The following is a 25,982-nucleotide window of genomic DNA, read 5'->3' on the forward strand; positions in this document are numbered from 1 at the left end:
AATTATATTTTACAATTATAACTTTATAAAAAAAAGAGATTTAAATTTACATCTCACAACGCATCATCTTTATCAACACAAACTAATTATTTAATAAAATAGCAAGGATGTATTACGTACCGCATAGTATTCGAAGCATCTTGATCCTGATGGTATTATAAATTATTTTAAGATAAGTCCGTTAATTTTTAATTGCATTTTTCACATTATCTTTACTCTGAAACGAGAATATATGTATATTCACGTTTTAAAGAAGCAAAAAAAAACGAAAAAGCAGGCGAGTTAAAATGTGCACTTACAAGAAATGGATAATATATTCACCGCCGGCGCGCACGCCAATTTAATAAAAACATCGCGCAAGAGAAAAAGACTTTACCTTCTCGCCTCCAGAAATCTCTGTCCATCGTCTGACGTCATCTCCGGGGCGACTGGAGAACGGAGGTCACGTGTCGCGAACACACCGCCAGACGAAAGCTCAATACTTAGGCGCGGGCGGCCAATGGGTGAGTCGAAGAAACTCCGACGAAGCGTGTTGTCGCGCCGTCTCGTCGCCGGTTCGCCTCAGTCGAGCCGCGGCCGTCGAAGTGTGTGTATCGTGTTTGTGTCGCCGCGACTGAACCCCGCGAATTCTCGCCTACCCTATAAGTTGTAAACACTCTGCGCTCGTCCATTCCTCTATCTCGAGCCTCTAGAAGCAAGAAAAGATGGCCTGCAATAGAGCTGCAAAGTCCGGATTTGCCGCCGAGGCACAAAGAAAGGTGAGGAGACCGCGCGAAAAGGATTTGTTTTTCGACCCGCTTCTCGTACGCGCGATCGTTGGCATTCCTGCCACCCTGACCTAGTCAACCGTTTACCCTCCTCCCCACCTTAATGCCAGGGTGGACTCGACCTACTGAGGGTGAATTTTCGCAGGGCGCAGACGCGCAGCCCCGTCGTAGGAATTTGTGAATGCGCGTTTATAAAGCTGTGGTATTCACCTCAGCTGGGGTGACAAGACCATAATAAGGGCAAATGTGGCATTGAAATATCTTTCGATGAAGCGTTGATTATCATCGTGATATTTTTAGAAGTGATAAATATAAGATTTAATAGAAGGTTTATCGTTAAATGAGTAATTAAATTGCGATTTATTTTATTGATTTTTTTTATCTATAGGTATATGTTTTGAGTTGTAGCTTTAAGTTCAGGCTGATTAAAAAAAAAAAAAAAAAAAATAGATAATAATCGAAGTTGTGAAAATATGAAATACTGTCAAAACGTCATTGATTGTCTCATTATTAATGTAATACGTTAATGTCAAATATATAAATAATATTTTTAATTGGAATATAATAGAAATAATTGTAATAATAAAATAGCAATTATTATTCTAGTTTCGCAAAATATATGGCAAACAATATTTTTAAAATTTAAGTAATTATAAACATCTACATTTTATTATATCGAAACAAAAATTAAATATTTGAAGATATTTGATTTTTTTATTTAAATAATAGATCTATATTTAGAATTATGCTTTCTGTAGCTGTTTATAGGAAATTGTCTAATAAATATCTTTTGCAAGATAATTCTACTTCGAGCTACACGTGATCATAAATTTTCGCTCAAATATATTATTACAAAAAAAAATTACGATGTTTGCGTACCAATATAATGTGCGAGTATGGCACACACACAGTAAATAATGAGACAGGCTTTCGCTACTCATATCTTCGCACTCGTTCACGTAGCTCATGCTTACCTTATCTCTGCCGTGTAGATAAACTTGTGAAAGTATCGAGAGAAAATTGTGTAAATAACAGAATAAAATGACAGATATAAACTATTTAAGATTTTAAACAATTATCTTTCACATATCTCATATTTTTCATATATCTCTTTTGCTGCAATTAAAAAATTCTTGTTTTAATAATTAATATATTTCTAGTTTTAATCGTACAGCAGTTGTTGAAATGCATTATAATTTTGCAAGAAATCTCTTTGTACTGATTGTGAGAAATGCACGCAACGACTAATAAAATTTGCGATAGATTATCTAGCTTCACAAACCTTTGCATTAAGTTCCATACATACGTATCGCGTTTATCTCACAGCTGTGTTTAAATGTGTGCTCATACATTCGTCCGCTTTCACAATTCTGAGACAAAACAGTTTCCGCCAGCCGTAAGTCACTTTGTAACACAAACCCATGTAAATACCTTAATCGTATGATATTTATTCACGTATATACATATGACCTAAGGTAAAATTTTTGAAAATATAATTGATAACGCATTCTTTTCTTAAAAGAAAAATCTTGAAAAATTAATTGACTATGTAAAAAACATATATATATATATATATATACGATTTCGAAAATTTATTACACAGTCATAAATTAACTTGACCGTTACGATAAACAATAAGAGATATCTTTCACAAATTTTTGTGGTATAATAAAAGAACTAAAAATTTTTTTTTTCATATTTATTATCGTAAAATAAAAAAAACAGACTTTAATTTTATATGTCGTATTTTTCATTTAATAAAATTATTTCAGGAGTGCGAAATATACAGAACATGCAATCAATTTCACAAAACATTATTACTTTAACTTGCTAATCATAAGGAATAAATGCAAATTATACTGCTTATCTTAAACATTCTTGAATGTTTAGAATGCAAAAATTATTGACGTAAATCGTTTAATAATCATGTAACTTTTGAATTATGCATTCCATGTAAATAGTGACGATAAACAATCAGATATAATTTTGTGATAAAACAAGATCTTATGCGGAGATAATCAATACCAGGAATAATGAAAATTGCACACATTAAACCTTTAGTTTTATTTGAAAATTGCATTTTTTTGTATATTTAATGTAATAATATTTTTAAGAAAAAAATTGTTTCCAAAATTCAATAAAAATCGGACGTTTTATTGAATAAAATATTTATATATTTATTTTAATCAATAATAATATTTATTTATTTTATTCAATAAAAATCGACTGTATACACCTATATTTTTTGTAAAAACAAATAAAAATATATAAGTAAAAATTATAAATTATAAACTTGATTAATTTGTTTGAATATGTGATCAAAAGAGAAAAGTTAATTTTTATAATACGCACTCACAAAAGATGTGTTCGTTATTTCGCGACATTGATTCCCTTTCCTCACCCCAGATATTCTGTGGAATTCAGTGTTGCATTCACGGTATTTCGTTCCGTAAGCGGCAACAGCTGCTAGGCGGTCGTTTCTTTCGAGGGGAATTAAAATAAGATTCACACAGAGTTACCGAAGAAGGGAGCGTCCCTCACGAAACCAGGTGACCATGGTACACTTCTTCGACCCTGATCGTACTACAACCCTTCTCTCTCTATAAAGCTTCAATATTTCTCTCTCATGCTACCATACTCGAAATTACGTTATCTCACAATGAAGGATCGATATCTTTCTCCAAACGCAGCAGTATGTATCAATGTTTGCCTGTTTACTTCTTATTTTTTTGTAGAAAATCCGTGTTATTTTTACATTGTTAATTTCACAGTGTTTCAAAGCGTGAAATTAATTCGAGAATTCATTATATTTAATAATATGAAAGAATATATATTTTATATACAAAGAAATTCTTTATCAATAATTTTATATACAAAGAAATTCTTTATCAATAATTTCTTCAGTGTGGATTAGCATTTAATATTCCTGCATTGAATACTTTAAGTACTGCGCTCAGAAACATATCATCTTTCTCGAGAGAAGTAGGAACTTTATCATCAAGTGGCACTTCATCATCAATATTCGCTAAGAATGGAAATATACCGAATGTTACCACATGCATGAGTAGTGAGTCATTTTTATCAATCTTTTTTCTTCCTCCGTATACCACAATTTCCTAAATCTCATATTGTGAATTATATATATATTACTTGCTATTTCCATTTCATTATTATAGAGTGTCTTGTTCTGGATATATTTAAAAAATTTACAATATAATTTTTAGTAAATTAAATTAAAAATTAAATAAATTTAAATGAAAGTTAAAAAATTGCATTCTCCAATTTTTTCAATAATCAATTTTTTAACAATCACACAGTTGAATTTTTCACAAAATATATATTTTTATTTCATAATGGAGAAGTAATATTGTTTTTACAGCTTGTAAAACACTTAAAAAGTACAATTACAATTATAAACAGTTGTTTTGCATTTTAATGAGAAACTAAAAAAAATCCATAAGGCGAAAATACATACTTTACGAATCGCAATACTGAAAGATATTCGTCGCAATAAGTTTGTGGAGAAGCTCACACTCATTACGAACTAAGATATGCTTATCGTCTGTGGAATGCAGTTCGAGCCAACTCGTTATACTTCACCGGTACGAAATCATTTGTCTCAGACTATGGCGACGTGTATGCAATAAGATTAAGAGTGACGTTGCATATTGTGACCTGCCAGACGCTCAAAAAGAAAAAAAGAAATTTATCAATTTCAAAACTGGCTACATTTTTTCAAAATTCTATGACTAAGAAACATTATAAAAAAATCCTTAAGGTATGATTATCTACTAAAGTTTTCTAAGAAAAAGAACCATTAATATGTACTGAAATTCTATTAAAAAATCAATTTATATTTCATTGACAGCAATGATGCCACATATCCAACGACAAAAAATTTAATGACTTTTTTATATTATACTAAAAACAAAGAACACATGATGTAAATTATTATTATTATTATTAATAACAGAAAGTATTGTTAAATTATGTGATTAATAATTATTATCTAATAATTAGAAGTAAGAAAATTATTATTATGCACAGGTGCAAACGTTAATTAAAATTCGTTACAGCTACAACATCCGTTAATATATGACGTTCCAAGATAACAGCAACACGCTATAATTCCGAGGTAGCATTAAAAACATAATTACTATTATCAGTGCTATAAATTAAAACCTGTGAGCCATGACCATCTCCCATAATTGCTAGAGTTCAATGTGCCTGTCTGTTTATACAAGCCACCGGAAGAATAAATACATATGATTATTAGCTACTAACATCAGGTGGGATAATATTATAGGCATTACAATCTCGAACAAATCTACTTTTTCCTTTGGGAGAAGAATTAAATTTATTTTCATTTAGTCACACAAAGGTGTATTATTATAGGGCATGTTACACCCTCTTTCAACGCTCTTTGAATATAACAGCTAATATATTACTATCATGATTGAATGAACCAAACATCAGTATACTGCAACTTTACATCAAAAACATACATGTACCTATGATGGTGGCACAAATACACATCTATAGATGATATACAAGAAAATTTGTCTAATCTTTTGTAATATATTTATCTTGAAGCGTTTTATAATTTTTTATTCTCTTTGTTTCATTATTATAACAGATAAATTATTTTTTAATTTTTTAAGTATATATATTTTATGTAACTCTTTTATCTTTTCTATATATGTGTAATTATCTGCTGTTGTTTTGTTGTATAGTAATCTTTTCCCTAGAATTATTATTTCGCAGTAACTTACTGACAGTACAGTCTTTTCTACGAATACCATGCCATACGATGAATGTGTAGTATTATAACCGTACTCTAAAAATAGAGATGCTTCATCCCCAAAGAGGATATCTGTATTAACGACCGGAAATAGAATAAAGTGATTTCCGTTCTAGGAGCGAATAATGAAGAATAAGGATTCTTTGCGCGCGTGTCTTATTATTCTTACGTCCCTATGCAAACAGCAGATAAATCATTTGATATGCAATTTCATCTCTTGGTTTAAGTTTGTAATACTACATCAAGATTGTAATTAGCTTAAAAATGAAATTTTATTAAAAGTAATAAAAAAGAAAATCAAGTTACGTGTGAATTAAATTAAAATATATTAATATGTACGATAAAATATATTAATATGTATTTTCATAAAATTTAATTTTCAAATAGTTAACTAATTAAGAAGTATTAAAGACTTCCGTATATAACATTTTTTGATGTCATAATATAATTATAATTATATAATTTTAAATGACAAAACAATAACAAAATGTTATATGTAATATATTAACAACCAACAGAATATTAATTATTCTAGCATTAAAAAATATTAATTACGTATAGAACATTTTTAAAATGTACAACTAATTTAGCTAACTATAAATTCGTGAAACGTCATCATCGCATTCGACATATCATTTACGTGAGCTACTACAGCTGATAAAAGCATTATCGTGTTTCGGAAGTGCATTACATGTGTCAGAATCGGGAATGATCATATATTCACTTTTATTTCGCTTATTTCTTTAATCTCTTTCTCTTCCGTTCAATATTAAATTCTAATATTCAATATAATAAAAGGACATTATAATTTACATTTCATATCATTGCAAACTTCAACTTACATGATATAAAATCTAGATAAAGACAGATTAGCTTTCATTATCATCATAAATTTAATGTAAAACTTTCAACATCTTAAATCTTACTGATTATTATGTATAAATACTGCATACCTTACAATTTAGTTGGAATTTCATTATCATACATTCCTCTAAGCTTATCTAGGAAGATAAAGAAGTATTTACTTTATTCTATGCTTAGGAAATGTTGTTGGAGAAAGCACTTAATTCTTAAACTTGTAGAACAGAACATTAAAAAACGTGGATAATGAAGGTTGTCCAGAAAACTTTCTCCACATTGTGACTCATTCCACAGCATAGCTTCTTTCTTATGTCATACTCCCGTCGGATGACATACTACCTCTAGACAACTTTAATTATCGATATTTCGCATATATACTTTATTGCTTTAAATAAACATTTTCTTTTCAAATGAATTATCTAACCACTCTTATATGTAACATTTTCATTCAAGCACTGATTGCAAAGTACAAGCTTTATGAAAAAATGCATTTAGTAGTTAATTTTAAACTAGGCAAAATTGATGAAATAAAGATTTAAAGCAACATGATAAGAAAATTTTTTAAATAACCAAATTTACAAATATTATTAATTAATATAGTACATTTTTTCCTAAAAATGTTAATAATATTTTATATTAAATAAACCAAAACAACGAAAAATTTTTTAAATATAAAATTAAAATTGTGTCAAAATAGTTTTGATTGATAACTAAATTAAAAAAGAAAATAGAAATTGCATCACGCAGACATATCATATAAAAGGAGAAAGAAAAGGAAATATGTAGATATATTAATTACAGATATAATAGGAGTGGAAATCAATTGTAACAATATAACAGGAAAAGCATTAATCGTAATCGATATTACGATATTTCTATATCTAATATAATTTAGAATGTGCAAAAATTGCCAATAAATGAAGATATTTTTAGCGCATATTCTTGAAAATTCATTCAAAAATCCGTTCTTCTTTTACATAAATTCTTTAGCGGTTACATTAATAATTTGCTACGTAAGATCTACGACTATGAATCATGAATGAATTATTGAGTGCACAAATGATGAGCGAGTTTCAAAGACTTCGCTATGACCTCGACAGGAACCCCATGACCTTGCATTCTTCTCAATTAGCGGCTATGGGTTCCCATGACTCTTGCGAGTTGTATGGTTGAAACAGAGTTCTTCGAAAACCTACCATTGAAAATGGAGCAAATTTTACTTATTGTTTAACTTTATGTTTAGAAAAAGTTGGCAAATATTAATATATGTATTTTTATTTATTTTTTTTTGAGAAAAAATATCTTGAAGTATTTGAAGAAGAATATGTTGAAAATTAAAAGAATAAATTAAATTTATAACGCATACATGTATATGCATAATATACACTTACATGCTATCTTGTTCCACACTTTTACATGACTATCTCTCGTCCGTTTTTTTATTACTCATTCATACACGATTGAATGCAGTTTCTTATAACGTGCAAAACCTCGAAGAGATCGCATTCGTGGCTCGTGCGAATTTAAAGATGACGTTATTCCTTGTACCGTCATAATGAATATTTTAATGTGTATTCAAGTTCTTAAATGGTCAGTATGGAAATTTGTACACATACATTAGCACATATATATGAGAGTCAATAACATAGATGATTAAGTAGAGAAAAATTGAAATCGCATGACTTTGATATTAATATTAAATTATAAAAAATATCGCTTCAAAACATTATATATTATTAAATATGTAATACTAATAATAAAGTATGTTTATAATAAAACAATGAGCCAGTATTATAAAATAATAACAACATAACGAATGTTATTTAGAATTAAGTTTATCTAACATCGGATACTGACTACTTATATACTGAGAAACTATAAATAGTTTATAAGCGCAATGCAATATTTAGAATTATCCATCTTCTGCTAAACAAGCTACTTTAATCAAATCCTTTTTATTCCAGTTTAAATACGAGACATATCACATGCAAATAAAGAATATTTTAACGTATTGTTCAAGTTACTTAAACTACAAATTTAACGATTTTTTATTTAATGGTGAATTTCAATCAATTTTTTAATTATATATATTTTAATGAACGTTAAGATAAAAGAAAACTCAAGAAACGAGATTATAATTGGAATGTTAAAGACAATATATCTAATAGAAATACATCCAATTTGTACTTTAAATAAAAGAGTTGTAGGTTCTTTAATAACATATTGTATTCTTTTTATCATGTTCCGATACGTACGCAGCTGTGATACTCTTTCGAGCTGACCGTTCTCTTCTCGTTTAGAGGTCCTTATACGGCCAAGAACAACCGGGCAACCTTTGTTCACAATATCCTTTTAACTCTTCGAGAACGCGTATGATCGGACAAGTCGCATAAGGGAATTATGCAATGAATCGGTCTTACAAAGTAGGTCAACGACGGTAATACATTTTTGACGGTAATACATATACATGTTATACGTTGTATACGATAAGTTTAAACCCTCGTAACGAGCGTGCACCTTATAAGGGCAGTCGTTATGCACGATTGCGAACTTCCTTTAGAAAGGAGATCCTCTGCTCGTTGTCCAAGAAGTCCATACTAATATGCAAATCAATCAAGTTCTTAAGGTCTTGTATATCCACGCATCCTTGAAGAATCAAAATCTATACGATTTTTTAGTACATTTCGAATTGTAAAAATAGATCAGGGATAATTGCTTACAAGCAATTCCATTATATTTTCAGCGTTTTACAATTATTTTAATATACGTATATCTGTATGTGTAAATAAATAAAATATATAAATTGTATTATTATTGATATTATTATTAATAGTTTATAACACTGGTGCATTTGCATTAGTCGCAACTAGGATGTTTTGATATCAAGTCGTTCAGTTGTCAGACATCTGGCAAGATTACGATCATCCTAGTCAATAAGCAAAACGACTCTGCACATCGCGACATAGTCGAGCAATTCGTTCAATCTGGCTTGCGCTTCATTGACGGCAACAGACCTCTGACCTAATTCTTGCGACCATGAACGTGTGAATGTTACACATGATGATCAATGTCGTCTCTAACAGCACATGATAATAACGCATCGTAATTTTGTAATTACAGTTTCTTTTTGTAAAAACTTTTTTTTAAAACTTGATCCTTCACATCGTTAATGCATTTCAATTATTTCTCTACGACTTGGTAATACTTGAAAGCTCGATAATATTATAATACATTACGAGCGTAATGTTAGATAAAAATATCAATAAGGGAAATTTAGAAAAATCGAAACTATCGTCTTTTGGATTCTAGGTATTCATACACGAGTACTTTTACATAAACAGTTTGACAAATTATATAAAACAACTAATGCTTTGCTTCCATTTTCACAAAAATAATTCTAATTTATATGACACAAGATATAATCTTGATAAATCTCATTAATTGTTAACATCTGTCACTAACTAGCTACGATGTAATTTTTACAAACTTGATGAAATTAGTCACATAAATGCATGAAGACTTTTTCAAAGGATACCTTTTTTAAGGATAAACAACCACTAATTTAAAAGTCGATAAATTTATTAACGGATCTTATTGTGGAATTCAACATACAAAGAGTTTCTTTACAACTTTGAGACGCAACTTCGTGATAACGCGAGTATTATGTGGCTTACACGAAGAATGTAAGCCTCACATAACTTTTAACATAAGGAGGCTCTTCAAGCCCTTCATATTTTAAGAGCTTGTTGGAAAGAATTCGAGGTTCAAAATCTTATAGTATGCCGAAGAGATATCTTCGTATCTCACATCTCTTTTTCTTTACACTGCTCTCCTTTCCTCTCATCCACCTCTATATAAATGCTACGACAAACTATCTCACCTCTTGGAATTCGATACGAGATAACCATTGCTGATCTTATTGTTGAATCGAAATATTTGTATAATACTCTCTAAAGATAAGCTTCTCATAGGTTAGATCGTTTGTATTTAGAAACTTCTTGTTAATGTTTACATTTAAAATTCTATTCGGATCTTTTTATTTAAAATATTTTCTAGTATGCAGTTACGAATATAATCTTCTTCAAAAATATATTCTTTAAAAATTTTAAACTATTATAATAAGTGCAAAAATTAAACAGCATTCACAGATTAAAAGAAACAATAAAATTTGTACACTGAATTCGAGAATTAATAGTATAAAATACAATTTATTACTATGATAAATTGCTATGATAAAAAGCTTATCGCATTTTCTCTTTTTTAATTAATTTGAGTGACTATTGCCTGGTTTGACTTACTCTTTGATGTACAATATTTATAATGCTGATTATTCTATACCAGCTTTAACCTTGATATTGATAAGATAGACAGTTATCCGGTGATATCATACTTCTAGAGAGAATCATTAATATATAAAATTACAATTCAAATTCAACTTTTCTATATATTGGCTTATACATTGTTATCTTTATATATTCACTAAGAATGTTACTAGTAATATTACAACAATAATTCATAATAACATAAAAACTATCTTTAAATATTTCAAAGTTATTTCTTTTTATCAAAGAAATGTTTAAAAAATCACATATAAAAGATTATAATTATATATCTTATTAATTTATTTCATAATATCATCACAAAGACAAACAAAGCCATAAAATATTTTCGATGATGATGAAATATTTAATTAACATAAAATCATCAGGCAGCATCTTCGAAATTTATGCCACGTTACTTATTTGTACATCGTGCTTCATGCATGAAATAGCAGTCCAAAGTGTCACGAGCCTTTTTCGCGCCTATGCTAAAACTTGTCACTCTTTTCACGTTAATGAAATTATCGTGCGCTTACTTAATGTCTAAATATAGAAGCGATCGTATTCTATATTGTTAATGACGGTGACCAGGGTATCGCGTGCATTTTTTAGGAGAATGCGCTTTGCTATCATCGAGGAATGTGCAACTACGCGGAACAAAAGTAAATGACCGAGTTCAGATATTAGTTAAATCTATAACATTTTTTTATGAATTTAAAGTCTTAAAATTCAAATTTTTCATTTTCCCTAATCTTTTAAATTAACATTGGTCTGATAATAATAATTTATTTGCCTTTATATTTCATGTTTTTGCACATACAACATGACAAATATTACAAAAATTTGACTCATACTAAGTAGAAATTCTTTCAGCAAATTAATAATTACATAAAATACACAATTAAAATTTGTATTTGCTAGATACAATTAAATATATATAATTTAGAGAAATAAAATTATAATTTTTAATTAACTATAACTGAACTATTAGTTAAATATAAAATTTTTAATAGTAATCAATTTTTGTGTCTCTGACATTAAAAATTATTTTTCATTTTGTATAGTAAAATTTATTATTAGAGTAGACTCAAATTACGCGCGTGTTCAAAAGGAATTTTTATTAAACAGAAAATATATTGCATAACTAATAAGTCAATAGACATGCGATAGCGATACTCAATTGTGTAATATTCTTTTATTTGCTTCTGATCTGAACTGTCAGAAAATTATTAAAATTGTATAAAACAACTTAATATAACAATAATAAATATATATACATAAATTTCGAATAAATAAATAAATTAAATGCAGATTAAGTTTTAGCAATTAGAGTAAGATTTCCGGTGAAAATATGTTTATGTTACGGCATTATTTGCGAACTTTGTGGTTTATACAATATTCGACACACTGCAATAAAATTTATTAATGACTATGTTGTAAAAGAATAATGCAAAACAAATAATAAAATATATACGTACAAACGCCGATATTTTTGTTGTAAAGATAATAAAAAATAATCTTATAAGAATTGCGAAAATAGAAAATAAAAATTGCGGAAGCTTAATCATAACTAATATTCATAAAATACTAAAAATGTTTACACAAAAAATTAATATTACATGTTACAATTTTATTTCAAGAGATTATCTCAAGGAAGCGCTTAAAATGCATCTCTTTGCTACGTAGCGATACAGATGTATATACAATACATCTGTGCATTATACATGCGTTCATTTATGCTCTTTATGGACGATAATGTTTTCAAAGGAAACACGTCGCAGAAATAGTTTCGCGCTGGAATCGCTTTACAGTGACGCACCAAAAATCTGAAACTGCATCCGCTATAAAAATACTTTCACGCGGATACCAGACGCACGATACATAAGCATACACAGACACAGTGTGTTATTACAACACAATTAAATATGTATGTGAAATTTATCCAACTATATAATACGTTGACGGTAATAAAAGACATCCATACTACACATTTATAATTAATTCGGTATCGACCTCATCTTAAAATTGTCAAATAAACGCTTTAATTTAAAAATAATTAAACTGAACAAAGGCTTTTGAATTAAATTTTTCAAAACAAAAGAGAGCTGCAAATGAATAAAATTATAACTTCTATTTAATCATAAACCGATTTTTTTCATAAAATAAAACTTGATACTCAATATATAAATAATTAAAATATTGAACATTAAAATAAAACAAAATTTGTTTCTAAGTAATTCAAACTCAGGTCAGAACTCGATGAAAGGAATGTGATAGGACACTCTTTATATAGCTCGGTCCCTGGAAATGCATCACGATCCGAGGCACCGTATATCTAACGGAATATGCATATACTATAGGAAGATGAATGTCGACGGTCCATGCTTGGAAACCTTTCCTTTTTAGGCAATCACGCCTATAGGCAGGTAGAAATCGTTCGCCTTAATAGAAATGCGTATTTGTTGATTTCTTTCATAAGCTAATTTAATTCCCATCTCTCAATATCTTGTTATTAATTTAATGAACATCTTTGATAAAATAATTAATATTGCTGCTAAAAATTAGTATACATTTAAAAGTAACAAAATTATAAACATGAAAAAAATTATACATTTCCTAAAATGAGATAGCATTTGTATTCGCACAAAAAGAGATGCGTGCATTGTATTCACTAAAAGAAATAAACTGATGTTGTAACGGGTTATAGGTCAGTGACTCTAGTCATACTCATGATTGCAGCCCCTACAGGATGCATTACTTGGTACACATTAGAACATCACATAATTAATAATAAACGACCCTTCATATAATATTAAAGCCGACATTATGTCCTGCGACCGAGAACTTGAAAATATAATAGTATCTTTTACTGGGTATCACTCTTAAGAGAATAACATAGTAATTTACTTTTATGTTACAGATCAACAGCAAGTACAGCGAGGAGCTGGCACAGGAATGTCTGGAATGGATCAAAACGATCATCGGCGAAAATATAAACACCAATGGGGACATGGATAACTTCTACGAAACTCTAAAGGATGGCGTTCTACTTTGCGTGTACTTAAAAGAATTGAAAAATTAATAAAAAATGCCGATCGAAAGATCGTCGGCGAAAAAAAAAAATACTTATGTTAATCGCAATTTGCTCTCTGTTTCTCGTTAGTTTGGTGAATGACATCAAGGAAGGTTCGGTGAAGAAAATTAACAGGACATCACTAGCTTTCAAATGTATGGAAAATATAAACGCCTTTCTGGAGGCTGCAAAAACATTAGGTGTTCCGGCGCAAGAGACTTTTCAGACCGTAGATCTCTGGGAAAGACAAAATTTAAATTCCGTTGTTATTTGCTTACAATCTCTTGGAAGAAAGGTACAGTGCCATTTCATATGGATATACGAGTAATTGAAAATCCATGCATACTTCTTTATCACTCTTTTTATAAAATTATTAAAATATCAATTAATTATTTCTGAATTATCATGTAAAAAAAAATCTGTTGGCGAATTAAATTTTAATTTAATATATGCTGTAATGTATACAAGAATATTATTCAGTTCACATTAATGTCATGAAAACATACAGATATATTCTATATAAGATGTATCTTTACAGGCGGGTAATTACGGTAAACCAAGTATCGGGCCTAAAGAAGCTGATAAAAATGTACGTAATTTCACGGAAGAACAACTTAGGGCTGGACAAGGCGTGATAAGTTTACAATACGGTAGCAATAAGGGTGCTAATCAAAGCGGCATTAATTTCGGAAACACCAGACATATGTAAAAAACTATTTTCGTATTTTTGCTGAAAAGCAAAATCGCTCTATTTCTTACCCTGTCTTGACGGTGTTCCCGCAACACGCAAGTATTCCTTTAGACATAGTATGCATAATACATGTTCATCGAGGTCCAAAATAAAATGTATTGAATAGTGCAAGATATTCCTTTATGTGCGCAATAGGGGAGAAAACACAGATAAAAAGATAGAAGATTTTTCAAATAAAAGTGATGACACGTAATTTGAAAAAAAGAAATTACTTAATTTTTGGATGCATAAGTGTGATTTTTGAGACTGCAATATTTACTTTTTATATTATCGATATTTTATTCTTTTATAGTTGCTTTTAACAATATTCACATAAAATGTAAGTTTATATATATTAAATTCATTTTTCTGCTATTTAAATTCTTATTTTAAAAATCTATGTACATCCAAAAGTTAAATAACTATACTTAAGTTTTGTAATATGAATTATTTAAGGAGGTTGGCCAGTACTTTGAGAAAGATAAGAGGGGATTACCTATGTTTAGATTAGGTACATGTAAATTTTTTATATTATAAATTGGAAACTAGTCAAAAATTTTCCATTAAAAAAATTAAGTTTTTTTTTGTAATGTATTAATTGTGAGATGTATATTTATATAACAAAACACAACTAAAACATAACAAAATATAATATTATTTACTACAAAAATATAATATTTTTACTATATCTTTTAAACGAGATCGTACAAATTTTTTTTGGAGTAATTGGTAAATATAATCATTCGAAATCATTTAACCCATTTTTATCTAATCTTACTGCTGTATTTTTTTAATTTTATTTTGATAATAACATTTGTCTCTATAGCGCTTGTAAGCACCTATGTATAAGACTATTTTCAAAATTAAATTTTTTAAAAACTAAGTGGTCAAATCACTTAAAATTCAAATAGTCGATACATTATTTTGCGTATAACGTTTTACAAAAAATACATATGATTCTTACTATTTTGATACATCTGACCAATCTCCTTAATTTTTTTGTTATCTTACTTCACTTTTATTTTAATTGCATCGCGTTATTCAGAATCGAGATATCATGTCATAGTTATCGAATACGTACGATAAAATAAATGCTCCAAGAGAAAAGTAGTATATAGTATGTACAAACTTTATATCCCATTTCCTGGTATATAACTTAAAGTGAAACCGTTTACGTGTGTATAATATGCTATTGATGTGTAAGTTATTGTATTTCACGATTATAACGCGACTGTGTAGCTCTCAGGATAGAAAATACATAAACATTCTTATACATTACAAAAGCACAAAGATATCATATATAATTAGCATTAATTCGGACAACTATTATAATATTTGTTAAATATTCCAAAGTATATTGTACAACGAGAGAAACCACAGACTTGGATAGCTGTGTTTTCATTGCGGTTGAACACTCTTTTCATAATCTAACCAAATTATTTGACAAATTCATGTTGCATGTGAGATAATAATTATTATATAATGAGGAATGATTATATATTAAGTATATATTTTGTACAAATATATTGATGGTTAAAAGAAATAATAATTTTTCATAATGTATTGATATGAGTTAATAAACAATGCATCAATAAGTGATTTTTACATTAAATGTTACTTATGATGAAACACAATTGTATATTGTATTTTTAACTGCTCTATCCTAGTTAAAACAACTAATTCTTTTTCCAAATAAAATGTTTAACATAACGATCGATTTTTGATATTTTATTTTGAAACAAATAATACTACATATATACACAATTACAAAAATCTATGATTATTTATTTAAAGCATAATAGTCCAATTTACTATTTATTAAAAGGATAATAGTCCAATCCACTATTATATTTAAAGTCGTATTTATTATTATGCTGCTTCTTTGCCAATTCCATTAATTTTTGGACACTAGACCTGTGTAAATAACATATAATTAAAAAAAAAAAAATATATATATATATATAAATTATAAAAAACAAGTATATACCTGTATGGTGGTGGTAACATTTCATCATGGAACGTACAGTTTATTTTAATTGGTTCCCTTTGTTTAAATACTCTTGATCTAATAATATCAGTATCTCTGTTGTATTCATCTACAATTTTATCTATTTCTTTTGGAGGTATATCAAAGTGTATAAGAAAATGGCTGAAAATAAAAAATATATGTATATATTGTTCTAGTTGAACATATAATAATAATAAGAAAATGATCAAATGTATTTGAGATATCCCAATTTATATGCAAAGATTTTAATTAGCCTTTAGTTCACAACTCTAATTAATGATATTATAAATATAAGATATTATAAATATAATCTTACTTTGCTTCTTTATGTACACGTCCATGAGCATTGATTTTACATGGAAGTGGTTTTACTCCCCAATTTTCAATTTTTCTAATAAAACCTCCAGTATTAAATATTGTTGTGGTTGCTCTCTTTAAAGTTGCTACCAGTTCCGGCTACAAAATACATGTATCAAATTCATATCAATAATTTTCTAATGGAAAGTTCATACAGAAAAATCTATTACTCATATGAAAGATAAAAAATTATATTACAGATGCAGAATTAGCGTAATGCTTTATAAAACATAACCAAATATAAATTTTATGGTATACAATACCTTTCTCATGACACGCAATATCAGTGGCATTTCATATGTTGGCATACTTGTCGCTTTACACGCACAAATACAATTTTCAAATAATTAAAAAATAATAATAACAATCTCACTATTTAAACAATCCAATTATTTCCTCTTTTTATATGAAAAAAAAATATAAACATATAAATACTATGCTATAAATATCAAACTGAATGAACATGTATATATAAAACAGTCATTGAAAATCCACTCTATATAGATACACAAACGTTTCATGAAATAGTATCGATACCACGGCAGTTACGCAATGACATAGAGGCCACGTGGCCGCTTTTCATACGACGCTTTTTCCTTGTAGTACGTTAACGCCAACTAGATCTATTTTATAGAAGACAGAACTACATGGTGAGATCCATTTTTTAACTTGCAGCTCGCAGCAGAGATAAACATCTCTGCTCGTGATAACAATTCCAAGTTGGCATGAAAAATAACGTACAATTTCGCGTTCTTCAACGTTTTTGTACATTTAATTTTGTCGATCGGTAGTTTTCCAATTGTTCATAAAATGGCTCACGCTGTAGAAAATAGTAGGTCTAACGGAATAATGTTTTCACCGCGGACACCACAAATGCGAGCACGACAACGATTTAGTTTAAGTACTATTAGACTAATAGATGAAGAGCTTGATGTTTCAGGACTTGAAAGTACGTACGCGCTATATTTTATATTTGAATATAGTTAATAAAATTGCGATTTAATGTCGCAAAAAGTTTTTTATTTTTGCCAATTAATCTCCATAAAATATCTCAATTCAGTATATTAATAAAAAATTCCTGTGTTTAATATATTATATTTAGTTACAAATATTTATACATTTATTTAAATGTTCAAATATTACAATTTTTTAAATGTTATAAATAAATGAACTTTATAGATTTAGTAGGCCAAACATGGAATATTTATGCTGTATCTGCTTTATTTGGCCTTCAACAAGATGATATCCATTTTAAACTTTATTCAAAAAGACTAAGAGAAGAAATTGCAAGCACTTTATCACATGAAGATGTAACTTATGATGCAAAGTTTACTATTATGGAAAACATTGTGCCTAAAACAAATGAAAATTATCTACCAATCAAGGTAAGAATAGAGAAACATCAAGTTAATATTTTCTTTTTTAGTTGACATTTTTATTAAATATCTTACTCGAATATATATATACTTCATTTAAGAAATAATAAGAGTATGAGTTTGAGAGTTTATTTAATATTTATTTTTTAGATTGAAGTTATAGCTAATATTAATGAAGGCGAGAAAGAGAAATCTCTTTATCAAGGAATATTATTATCCTGGAGAATAACACAAGCTGAACCAAATACAAAAAATCTTGCACGATTACCTCTTCTATTATGCCGTGGTACTAGTAATTGTATAGATGCTGTACATAGTACAATTATTCGTATGTTTGATTGCTTGATAATTACACTATCACTCAAAGAGGATGATTTAAGTTGGCTTCTTCCTATTATAATTATGACTAACAAAGAGGAGCCTGTAGTTTCTGGTGAAGTTCAAATGGTACATACAGTACCAGATTTACCAGTTACAGATACTATTACAGTTAAATTTCAAACTACAGAGCTAAGAAAGATATTGTCAGCGTATGTATATATAGTATTAATATTCAATTATACTAAAACATTTGACTATTTGTAGTACATATTCTGTACCATTTATATATTATTATATATTATTTATTAATTTACAGTATTATAATAAACCAAAATGATGAGGTTAACACATTCCTTATGCGTGAACATGTAGAATTATTTTTTGAAGTCTTACATAAGCAAATGTTAGTAATCGGAGGTATAAATTTAGGATTATGTTCACTGTATAGGATTAATCTGCCTGGAATAACTATAATGGAGAACAAAGTAAGTTTGTGTATATATATCTTTTTTCTTTCATTTTATATTAAAATTATTTTATTTTTATTAGAATATATTTGCTACATTTAATACATTTTTTAAATATAATTTGTAACATTTTTTTTGTTTTTGTTTTTAGATGAAGATAATGAATGTAGAAATTATGGACAATGTATTATTATATTTAAATGAAAAAGCTTTTGATATATTTCATGCAGTGCATATTGATACATGAATTTTCTTATTTTATATTGTTCCATGACACATCATTTATGTAGTATTATTATGCAGTATTATTATGTAGTATTATGATTATTGCAGTGACTACATTTCGATTATAGCTATTGCTCTTACTAATAAAAGAAAGATTATATATTAGTTTGACACAATACATTAATAGGTAATTATTTTAACTAAATCTATACACAAACCTCAGTTTATTAGAACACAAAAACTGTACATATTTGTATATTATTTTAATGATTATAAATATTAAATTGAATTTATGACTTCTCATATTTACATCCTTCCTTAATCATAATTTCATCTTCAGCAACATATTCTATTTCCATCTGTAAAAATAAAATAAAATATATTACAAGAAGCAAATAACTAAATTTAATATTCATTACATAACAATATAAACACTTACAAAATTTTTAACAATTTGTTTTTTATTACTGCTACTCTTGGTATTTTTATGTATATAATGTTCAAAATTTATGTAGTCATCTGGTTTTTCGTCAAATGGTGAAGGTACAAATATTCCAAGTACTTCAGATAACATAAAAGGTTTTAACCAAGTCACAAGTGGAGTATATCCAAAATTGTATTGTGCATTACGATGATAAAATAAAAACCCATCTATGCAATTTAATTCAAGATCAAGTTGTGCCAAAGCAGAACTTAAGTCTGAATTGCAATCAATATTTTGTAGAGGTAAGATACGAAATTTATTTGCATCAGAATCACATTCTTTGAACTCTTCTATCTCATGTATTTTATTATTAATCCAATATAACCTGAATACGGCCTAAAATTATTTAATTTTTTATTAATAAGACAGTTGAGATATTAACTTTTAAAATATATGAACAGTGTATGTATAAGTTACCTCACAATTTGTGAATGGTAATATACACCAGTACAGGACATCGCATATATAATAGACTTGTTGATTCTTTACCCATATGCAATCTACAATAGCAGAATGACGCATATCTGCATTAGAATTTCCACCTGGAAGTGCCGAAGGAAAGGTATTACATAGTACACCTCTTCTAGAATATGCCTTTGTTATGCCCTAATTTAAATGAGATTATTATTTTATATTTGAAATAAAGATTTATCTTAAATAAATATAAGTAGATAAAGATCAATACCCGTCCTGAAACTAGTCTAGTCCGTTTTCCTATAGGGCATGGAACCATAATCCAATTCTCAGAAAAATCTTGTGGTACATCAGACATCCATTCTGACAGCATCATTCGATTTTTTTTTTTATATTTTTGTAAGCATTTAGACTTTGTTGAATATTCTTCCACATCCATAGTTTCTTCATTTTGAAATTCAGAGAAATATATCTCTTTAAATAGACCACGTGCAGCATTGACTGCTTCATCTCTGTGTCTACAAATAGCAGCACATATTATGCAACAAAAATAGATAAAAGCTTAAGTGCATAATTTGCAATTAATTATAACAATTATTAATATGGCTAGAAAACAAAAAATGTTTAACATATCAGTTTAATTTGGACACTTGTTTCAATAACTAAAAAGATTAAATTGGCTATTAAATTGCATTGACCTTTTTCTTACTTTGTAGTGCAAAATTTCATAAAATAAATATTCTAAATTATATAAATAATATATTATAAATATTAATCTCCTTTTATATAAAAAATATATAGAAATCTAACAATAAATGACATAATTTTATAAATTATATATTATGCAATAAGTACATACTTCCTTTGATATTCTAATAATAGTCTACGTCTTTTTTCTTGATGTGATGTCTTGTTAAATTCCAACTTGATATTATCTTTCTTAATCGGATTTTTATAAAACATCCGACGTATACTTTCTCTTGTATCAGAATCACTCTTGTTATTTAATACTTCTGTTGCCATTTTATCACAATCTATGAAATATATAAAAATAATGAGAATAATTTCATTTTCACAGCATAAAAATAAATGTAATAATAAATTTGTATTTATATATCTTCAGAAGTCTTTTTAATATGTTTTGTGTTCCAAAAAATTTATTAGTTAATAGAAACAAAATATTAAATAAATACAGACTTCTGATGATTTAGAATTACAATATTATTTTACGATATACTTGATAAACTCGTATTAGAAATCAATTATAAATGAATGTATCTGTTGAAATAAAAATAAGTGCAATTACATTTTTCAGTCGATTCCATTATTCGTCAATAATCTATCACATATATAAGTTAAAAAAAGAACAATATATATTTTATATCTATTCTTCTTGTTGTAAAATCTTCAAATTACATTACATTAAAGTTTATCACATATAAGATATTTTTTTATAATTATACGTATTTCATTCAACGCAAACAAGTACCACTAGAGGCAAGCCTGAGCCTGAGTGCCTGAGAGTACTCATGAACCAATGACACGTGACACGTGCTACTTTTCATACAACGCTTTTTCCACGTTGTACATACACTAGCGTCGCATACATCTATGTACATTATCTATTTTATGGCCGTCCAGAACTACATAGCCACATTCATTTTCGTTGATGTTAAAACAGTTATGAATGTAGCACGGACATGAACCAATCGGTTGTTTTACCGTGGAACCGAAAAATGGATTTGACAATGTAGTTCTACCTACTCTAAAATAGATGCAGTTGGCGCTAGCGAACTACAAAGGCTTCTATCTCTTGTTGGTAACAGAACAGCAGAAGAAAAGGAGGGAGGAAGGCGGAGTGACGCTAATTGTAAGGTAGCGTGTAGCGTCGCTACTAGACACTTTGTTTCGTTTTTTCATATCAGTACGTCATGTACGTAGTTATACAAACAGCTGATTAGTCAATCAAGAGTATTACATATTCGTAACGCACAGCACAGCATATTATATTTTTCATAGCTGATTCACTTATTTCTTAAGTCCACGCAATCGCCAGAATAGACGTCTGCCAATCGCATTCGAAGTACGCATCTATTTTTTTTCTCCGCTTTTACGATTGTGCGTAAACTTGAGCGTATTTCGATCGATGCGAATGTGAACGTTGGTCGTGTTTACGTTGTTCTGTGTCCTTTCTCCCGCGCAAAAACCTAACAGTTTTCGAGGAGGTTAAGGAACGCAGTTTTGTTGCCTCTTCACCCTGAAGACACACAGATAATATTTATTATCATATCCCGGATGAGTAAAGAGTAGGATTATGGCAATAATAAAGATTACATTCCCATCGGACGGTCCACCCGGGAAGATATTGAAATGGAGAGTACGTTTAGACACGATGGTCGCGGCGGGTAGAATATTGTTACTGTACCAAAATGCAACGTCGGGCAATGAGAACGAAGGCGCTAAAGAACCCGAGAGAAAACTGCGAGCCACAAATTTCGGCCGCGTCAAACAAATCCTCGCCAAGGAAGGTGACATCATTCAACCTGGGTATGATATGTATATTATCACTTTACGCTCGAAAATTTATGAAATTCTATATAAAAACATTTTCAAATAAAAGACCACAAATATATTTGCATTTACATGCTTTATCTTTAAATTACTGTTCTTAAAATAAGAATTTAATAAATGTAATTAATTATGTTGCAAAATAATTTCCAATGTATATTAAATTAGAAAATATTTATATTTTCTCATTTACCCAAGTATAAATATGCATTTGCATTTTGCGATATCTGCATAGTTTGTTAGTGTTCCAGGGAAGAGATAGCTCTACTGGAAGGATGTACGCATCCTACTGTGATGATAGATTTGTGCGCAGAATGTGGAGCAGATTTGAGAGTCCAAGAAACTGGAAAGGATGGAAATACAGCTGGAGTATCGCAAGCTAGTGTACCTATGGTACACAGTATACCAGAGCTGAAAGTATGTCCCGAATTAGCTGAAAAAATTGGAAAAGAGGATGAACAACGTCTTTTGAAAGATCGAAAATTAGTACTACTTGTGGATCTTGATCAAACGATAGTTCACACAACAAATGATAATATTCCACCTAATTTAAAAGTAAATGGACATTTTATTATATTGATATAGATCTCCATGGTATAAAATGTCAAAATTGTCAAGATTATTGTAAACTGGATACATCTCTGTTTTTTGTTTTTTTTTTTTTTAGGATGTTTTTCATTTTCAATTATACGGACCAAACTCTCCATGGTATCATACCAGATTCAGACCAAATACTCGACATTTTCTCTCAGAGATGAGTCGTTTGTACGAATTACATATTTGTACTTTTGGAGCAAGGATTTATGCACATACTGTTGCATCATTGTTAGATAAAGATGGAGTTCTGTTTTCTCATAGGATACTTTCTAGAGACGAATGTTTTGATCCAGCATCAAAAACTGCAAATCTCAAGTAAGTTTATAAATTACTCACTTTTAGATAGTGTCTTGTAGTATAATATTAATTTTATAGAGCTAAAGTTTCATTCCCTCTATTGTGTTTTATTTATTTTAGAGCTTTGTTTCCATGCGGCGATGACTTAGTATGTATCATAGATGATAGGGAAGATGTGTGGCAAGGATGTGGAAATCTAGTTCAGGTTAAACCCTATCACTTTTTCCGCCATACTGGCGATATTAATGCACCACCGGGATTGGAAAAAAGTGACGTATCACATTCGTCTGAACCCACAAATATAAATGAATCGGATAACAAGAATGGTGTGTCTGGATCATTAAGTGAAGTCGGACAGTTATCGTCAGATAATCCCTCAGTAAAAGAAATAAATCATGCAGAAGATGAAAAAGATAAGAAAGATGAGAAAATTGAAAATAAAATAGCAGACACAAAGAACGGAGATGTCAAAATGAATAGCATTGAAGAAGATGCAGATTCTAATGTCCAGTCTAATATTGTAAAAGAGAATGATAAAATAGATCAAAAAATGGAAGATGCATTACCTGTAGAAACCGAAATGGATAACAAGCAAGAAGCATCAAAGCGGGAAAGTAATATAATAGACGAAGATGACGATGATTACCTGTTATACTTAGAAGATATTCTTCGAAGAATTCATACTGAATTTTACGCTACATTGGATCAAGGAAATGGTCGAAAATCTCTCCGAGATATAATCCCGCGAGTGCGTTCCCAAGTGTTGAAAGGATTACGTTTAACTTTTAGTGGTTTGATACCTACTCATCAAAAGCTTCACCAAAGCCGCGTATATAAAGTCGCGAGAGCATTTGGAGCGGAAGTGACTCAAGTAAAAAAATTGATTGTATTCGTTTTATTTATCATATTTATTATATTTCTGTAAACAAGGATAAAATTTTGCCAGGATTTGACGGAGAAAACCACACATTTAGTTGCTATTAGAAAGGGTACAGCCAAAGCAAACACAGCCAGAAAAGATGCAAATATAAAAATCGTAAATCCAGAGTGGTTATGGACATGCGCGGAACGCTGGGAACGTGTGGATGAACGTCTGTTTCCTCTTACATCACAGGTATAGATACCATAATTTCGCAATAAATTCGATCATTTAAATATCTGCATTTTTGCAAGATTGCTGTTTAAAATCTATACATTGTTTCAACGTCATAATAAACATGAAGTATCGTAGGCCCGCGGATCCAGAGTACCACCACCACACTGTAGTAGCCCCGAACGTGTCGAAGATCTAGAAAGTGATAACGCAAATTCCTTCGCTAATTCTATCAATCCATTAATGTCATTCACTCAAGAGGAAATCGAATTTATGGATAAGGAAGTAAATGAGGATATGGAAGAACAAGACATGGTTTTTGAAAATGCAGATGACGCAGAAGAATATGGAACGAAAATACATTATCGGAGTTCAGATTCTGAGGATTCTATGAATGGTAAAGACACTATATTATTCGTCAATAAAATTCTATCTAATTTTATGTGCTGTGTAAAACAGAAAATATAATGACAGTTATACATAAATATACACATTATATTTAAAATACATATAGAGAGAATATATATACTTAAAATTATAAATATTCTAGATTTTTTCATAAATTATAAATCATTTAAGATGTTTTAAAACTGTGTAAAAAAATGTATAATTTTCAAATGTGGTTTTATTCTTATAAGATTAAATGATGTTTTTTCCATGTTATTGATGCAGGTGAATCGGATGTGTCAAAAAGAAAGAAAAGAAAGATTTACAATGGCAACTCTGATAAAAGTTCTTCGGATGAAAAAGATGAAAAATGTGACAGTGATGAGGATGACAATGATGATGATGATGATGCTGATAATGATGAGGATGATGATGATCCTGTTATATGTTTTAGAAGAGGACAAGATTTGCCAGATGATTTAGATCTTGGTGATAATTCACAAGATTCAATAGATGACTTTGAAGAAGATAATGAAGATGATCGAGAATGGAATGCATTGGGTGCTGCACTTGAAAGAGAGTTTCTCTCTGAGTGATAGGTTTAAATATTAGTATTCTGATTATTGAATGATTCTCTTTCACTCAGGATATCTTGTATTATTTATAAATTTCAAGTTCGATAGTTGAAACAGGGTTATTGATAATAATACATGTTATTAATTATATTAAATTATTTGTGTACTCTGATTTCATCAGAGCAAAATATAAAAACATTAAACGTTTGAAGAAAGTAAGTTAAAATGACTAATCTATATATTTTAAAATATATAAAATGTA

General features: G+C 29.0%; 5 protein-coding genes across 7 annotated transcripts; 3 read left to right on the plus strand and 2 right to left on the minus strand.

Moving 5' to 3' along the window:
* Positions 1 to 564: 564 nt before the first annotated feature.
* Chd64 (transgelin calponin-3) lies at positions 565 to 14,783 on the plus strand. The gene is made up of 4 exons (XM_072896421.1): positions 565 to 758; positions 13,669 to 13,805; positions 13,912 to 14,116; positions 14,360 to 14,783. The coding sequence occupies exons 1-4, from the start codon at positions 705 to 707 to the stop codon at positions 14,528 to 14,530; spliced, it is 567 nt and encodes a 188-aa protein (XP_072752522.1). The 5' UTR covers positions 565 to 704; the 3' UTR covers positions 14,531 to 14,783.
* Positions 14,784 to 16,309: 1,526 nt separating this feature from the next.
* Positions 16,310 to 17,398, minus strand: Mrps6 (mitochondrial ribosomal protein S6). The gene is made up of 4 exons (XM_072896423.1): positions 17,180 to 17,398; positions 16,876 to 17,015; positions 16,539 to 16,700; positions 16,310 to 16,465 (listed from the first exon to the last, which is right to left on the minus strand). The coding sequence occupies exons 1-4, from the start codon at positions 17,222 to 17,224 to the stop codon at positions 16,363 to 16,365; spliced, it is 450 nt and encodes a 149-aa protein (XP_072752524.1). The 5' UTR covers positions 17,225 to 17,398; the 3' UTR covers positions 16,310 to 16,362.
* A 147-nt stretch (positions 17,399 to 17,545) lies between these two features.
* LOC140667967 (uncharacterized) lies at positions 17,546 to 19,664 on the plus strand. Its single transcript, XM_072896420.1, has 5 exons — positions 17,546 to 17,865; positions 18,096 to 18,301; positions 18,443 to 18,822; positions 18,930 to 19,098; positions 19,232 to 19,664. Exons 1-5 carry the CDS (start codon positions 17,727 to 17,729, stop codon positions 19,325 to 19,327), a joined length of 990 nt encoding a protein of 329 aa, XP_072752521.1. The 5' UTR covers positions 17,546 to 17,726; the 3' UTR covers positions 19,328 to 19,664.
* Positions 19,309 to 21,727, minus strand: Snup (snurportin-1). 2 transcript variants are annotated; one of them, XR_012047094.1, is made up of 7 exons: positions 21,510 to 21,727; positions 21,063 to 21,237; positions 20,475 to 20,721; positions 20,207 to 20,395; positions 19,745 to 20,125; positions 19,524 to 19,664; positions 19,309 to 19,445 (listed from the first exon to the last, which is right to left on the minus strand). XR_012047094.1 is itself a non-coding variant. In XM_072896419.1 (6 exons), exons 1-6 carry the CDS (start codon positions 21,526 to 21,528, stop codon positions 19,596 to 19,598), a joined length of 1,080 nt encoding a protein of 359 aa, XP_072752520.1. In that variant the 5' UTR covers positions 21,529 to 21,727; the 3' UTR covers positions 19,457 to 19,595. The 2 variants fall into 2 exon arrangements, 1 of the variants encoding a protein (XP_072752520.1); XM_072896419.1 differs by lacking the exon at positions 19,309 to 19,445 and having other exon boundaries at positions 19,457 to 19,664.
* A 348-nt stretch (positions 21,728 to 22,075) lies between these two features.
* On the plus strand, positions 22,076 to 25,918 carry Fcp1 (RNA polymerase II subunit A C-terminal domain phosphatase Fcp1). Of its 2 annotated transcripts, none has more exons than XM_072896297.1 (7): positions 22,076 to 22,750; positions 23,023 to 23,326; positions 23,439 to 23,683; positions 23,786 to 24,536; positions 24,612 to 24,779; positions 24,897 to 25,155; positions 25,431 to 25,918. In XM_072896297.1, the coding sequence occupies exons 1-7, from the start codon at positions 22,518 to 22,520 to the stop codon at positions 25,739 to 25,741; spliced, it is 2,271 nt and encodes a 756-aa protein (XP_072752398.1). In that variant the 5' UTR covers positions 22,076 to 22,517; the 3' UTR covers positions 25,742 to 25,918. The 2 variants fall into 2 exon arrangements, with proteins under 2 accessions (XP_072752398.1, XP_072752399.1); XM_072896298.1 differs by having other exon boundaries at positions 22,615 to 22,750; positions 23,015 to 23,326; positions 25,431 to 25,914.
* The last annotated feature ends 64 nt before the right edge of the window (positions 25,919 to 25,982 follow it).

Source organism: Anoplolepis gracilipes, chromosome 7 (assembly GCF_047496725.1).
Source record: "Anoplolepis gracilipes chromosome 7, ASM4749672v1, whole genome shotgun sequence".
Classification (NCBI taxonomy): Eukaryota; Metazoa; Arthropoda; class Insecta; order Hymenoptera; family Formicidae; genus Anoplolepis; species Anoplolepis gracilipes.

Coding starts and splice junctions, on each gene's coding strand:
- LOC140667967 (XM_072896420.1), top strand. CDS start 17,727: ATGGCTCACGCTGTAGAAAATAGTAGGTCTAACGGAATAATGTTTTCA. Junction 17,866..18,095: donor TGATGTTTCAGGACTTGAAA/GTACGTACGCGC, acceptor TGAACTTTATAG/ATTTAGTAGGCCAAACATGG. Junction 18,823..18,929: donor CTAAGAAAGATATTGTCAGC/GTATGTATATAT, acceptor ATTAATTTACAG/TATTATAATAAACCAAAATG.
- Chd64 (XM_072896421.1), top strand. CDS start 705: ATGGCCTGCAATAGAGCTGCAAAGTCCGGATTTGCCGCCGAGGCACAA. Junction 13,806..13,911: donor GATGGCGTTCTACTTTGCGT/GTACTTAAAAGA, acceptor GTTTCTCGTTAG/TTTGGTGAATGACATCAAGG. Junction 14,117..14,359: donor TACAATCTCTTGGAAGAAAG/GTACAGTGCCAT, acceptor GTATCTTTACAG/GCGGGTAATTACGGTAAACC.
- Snup (XM_072896419.1), bottom strand. Junction 20,126..20,206: donor TACCATTCACAAATTGTGAG/GTAACTTATACA, acceptor AAATAATTTTAG/GCCGTATTCAGGTTATATTG. Junction 19,665..19,744: donor AACAAATTGTTAAAAATTTT/GTAAGTGTTTAT, acceptor TTATTTTTACAG/ATGGAAATAGAATATGTTGC.
- Fcp1 (XM_072896297.1), top strand. CDS start 22,518: ATGGCAATAATAAAGATTACATTCCCATCGGACGGTCCACCCGGGAAG. Junction 23,327..23,438: donor ATATTCCACCTAATTTAAAA/GTAAATGGACAT, acceptor TTTTTTTTTTAG/GATGTTTTTCATTTTCAATT. Junction 23,684..23,785: donor TCAAAAACTGCAAATCTCAA/GTAAGTTTATAA, acceptor TATTTATTTTAG/AGCTTTGTTTCCATGCGGCG.
- Mrps6 (XM_072896423.1), bottom strand. CDS start 17,224: ATGCCAACATATGAAATGCCACTGATATTGCGTGTCATGAGAAAG. Junction 17,016..17,179: donor TATTGCGTGTCATGAGAAAG/GTATTGTATACC, acceptor TGTATTTTGTAG/CCGGAACTGGTAGCAACTTT. Junction 16,466..16,538: donor ATGTTACCACCACCATACAG/GTATATACTTGT, acceptor TTATTTACACAG/GTCTAGTGTCCAAAAATTAA.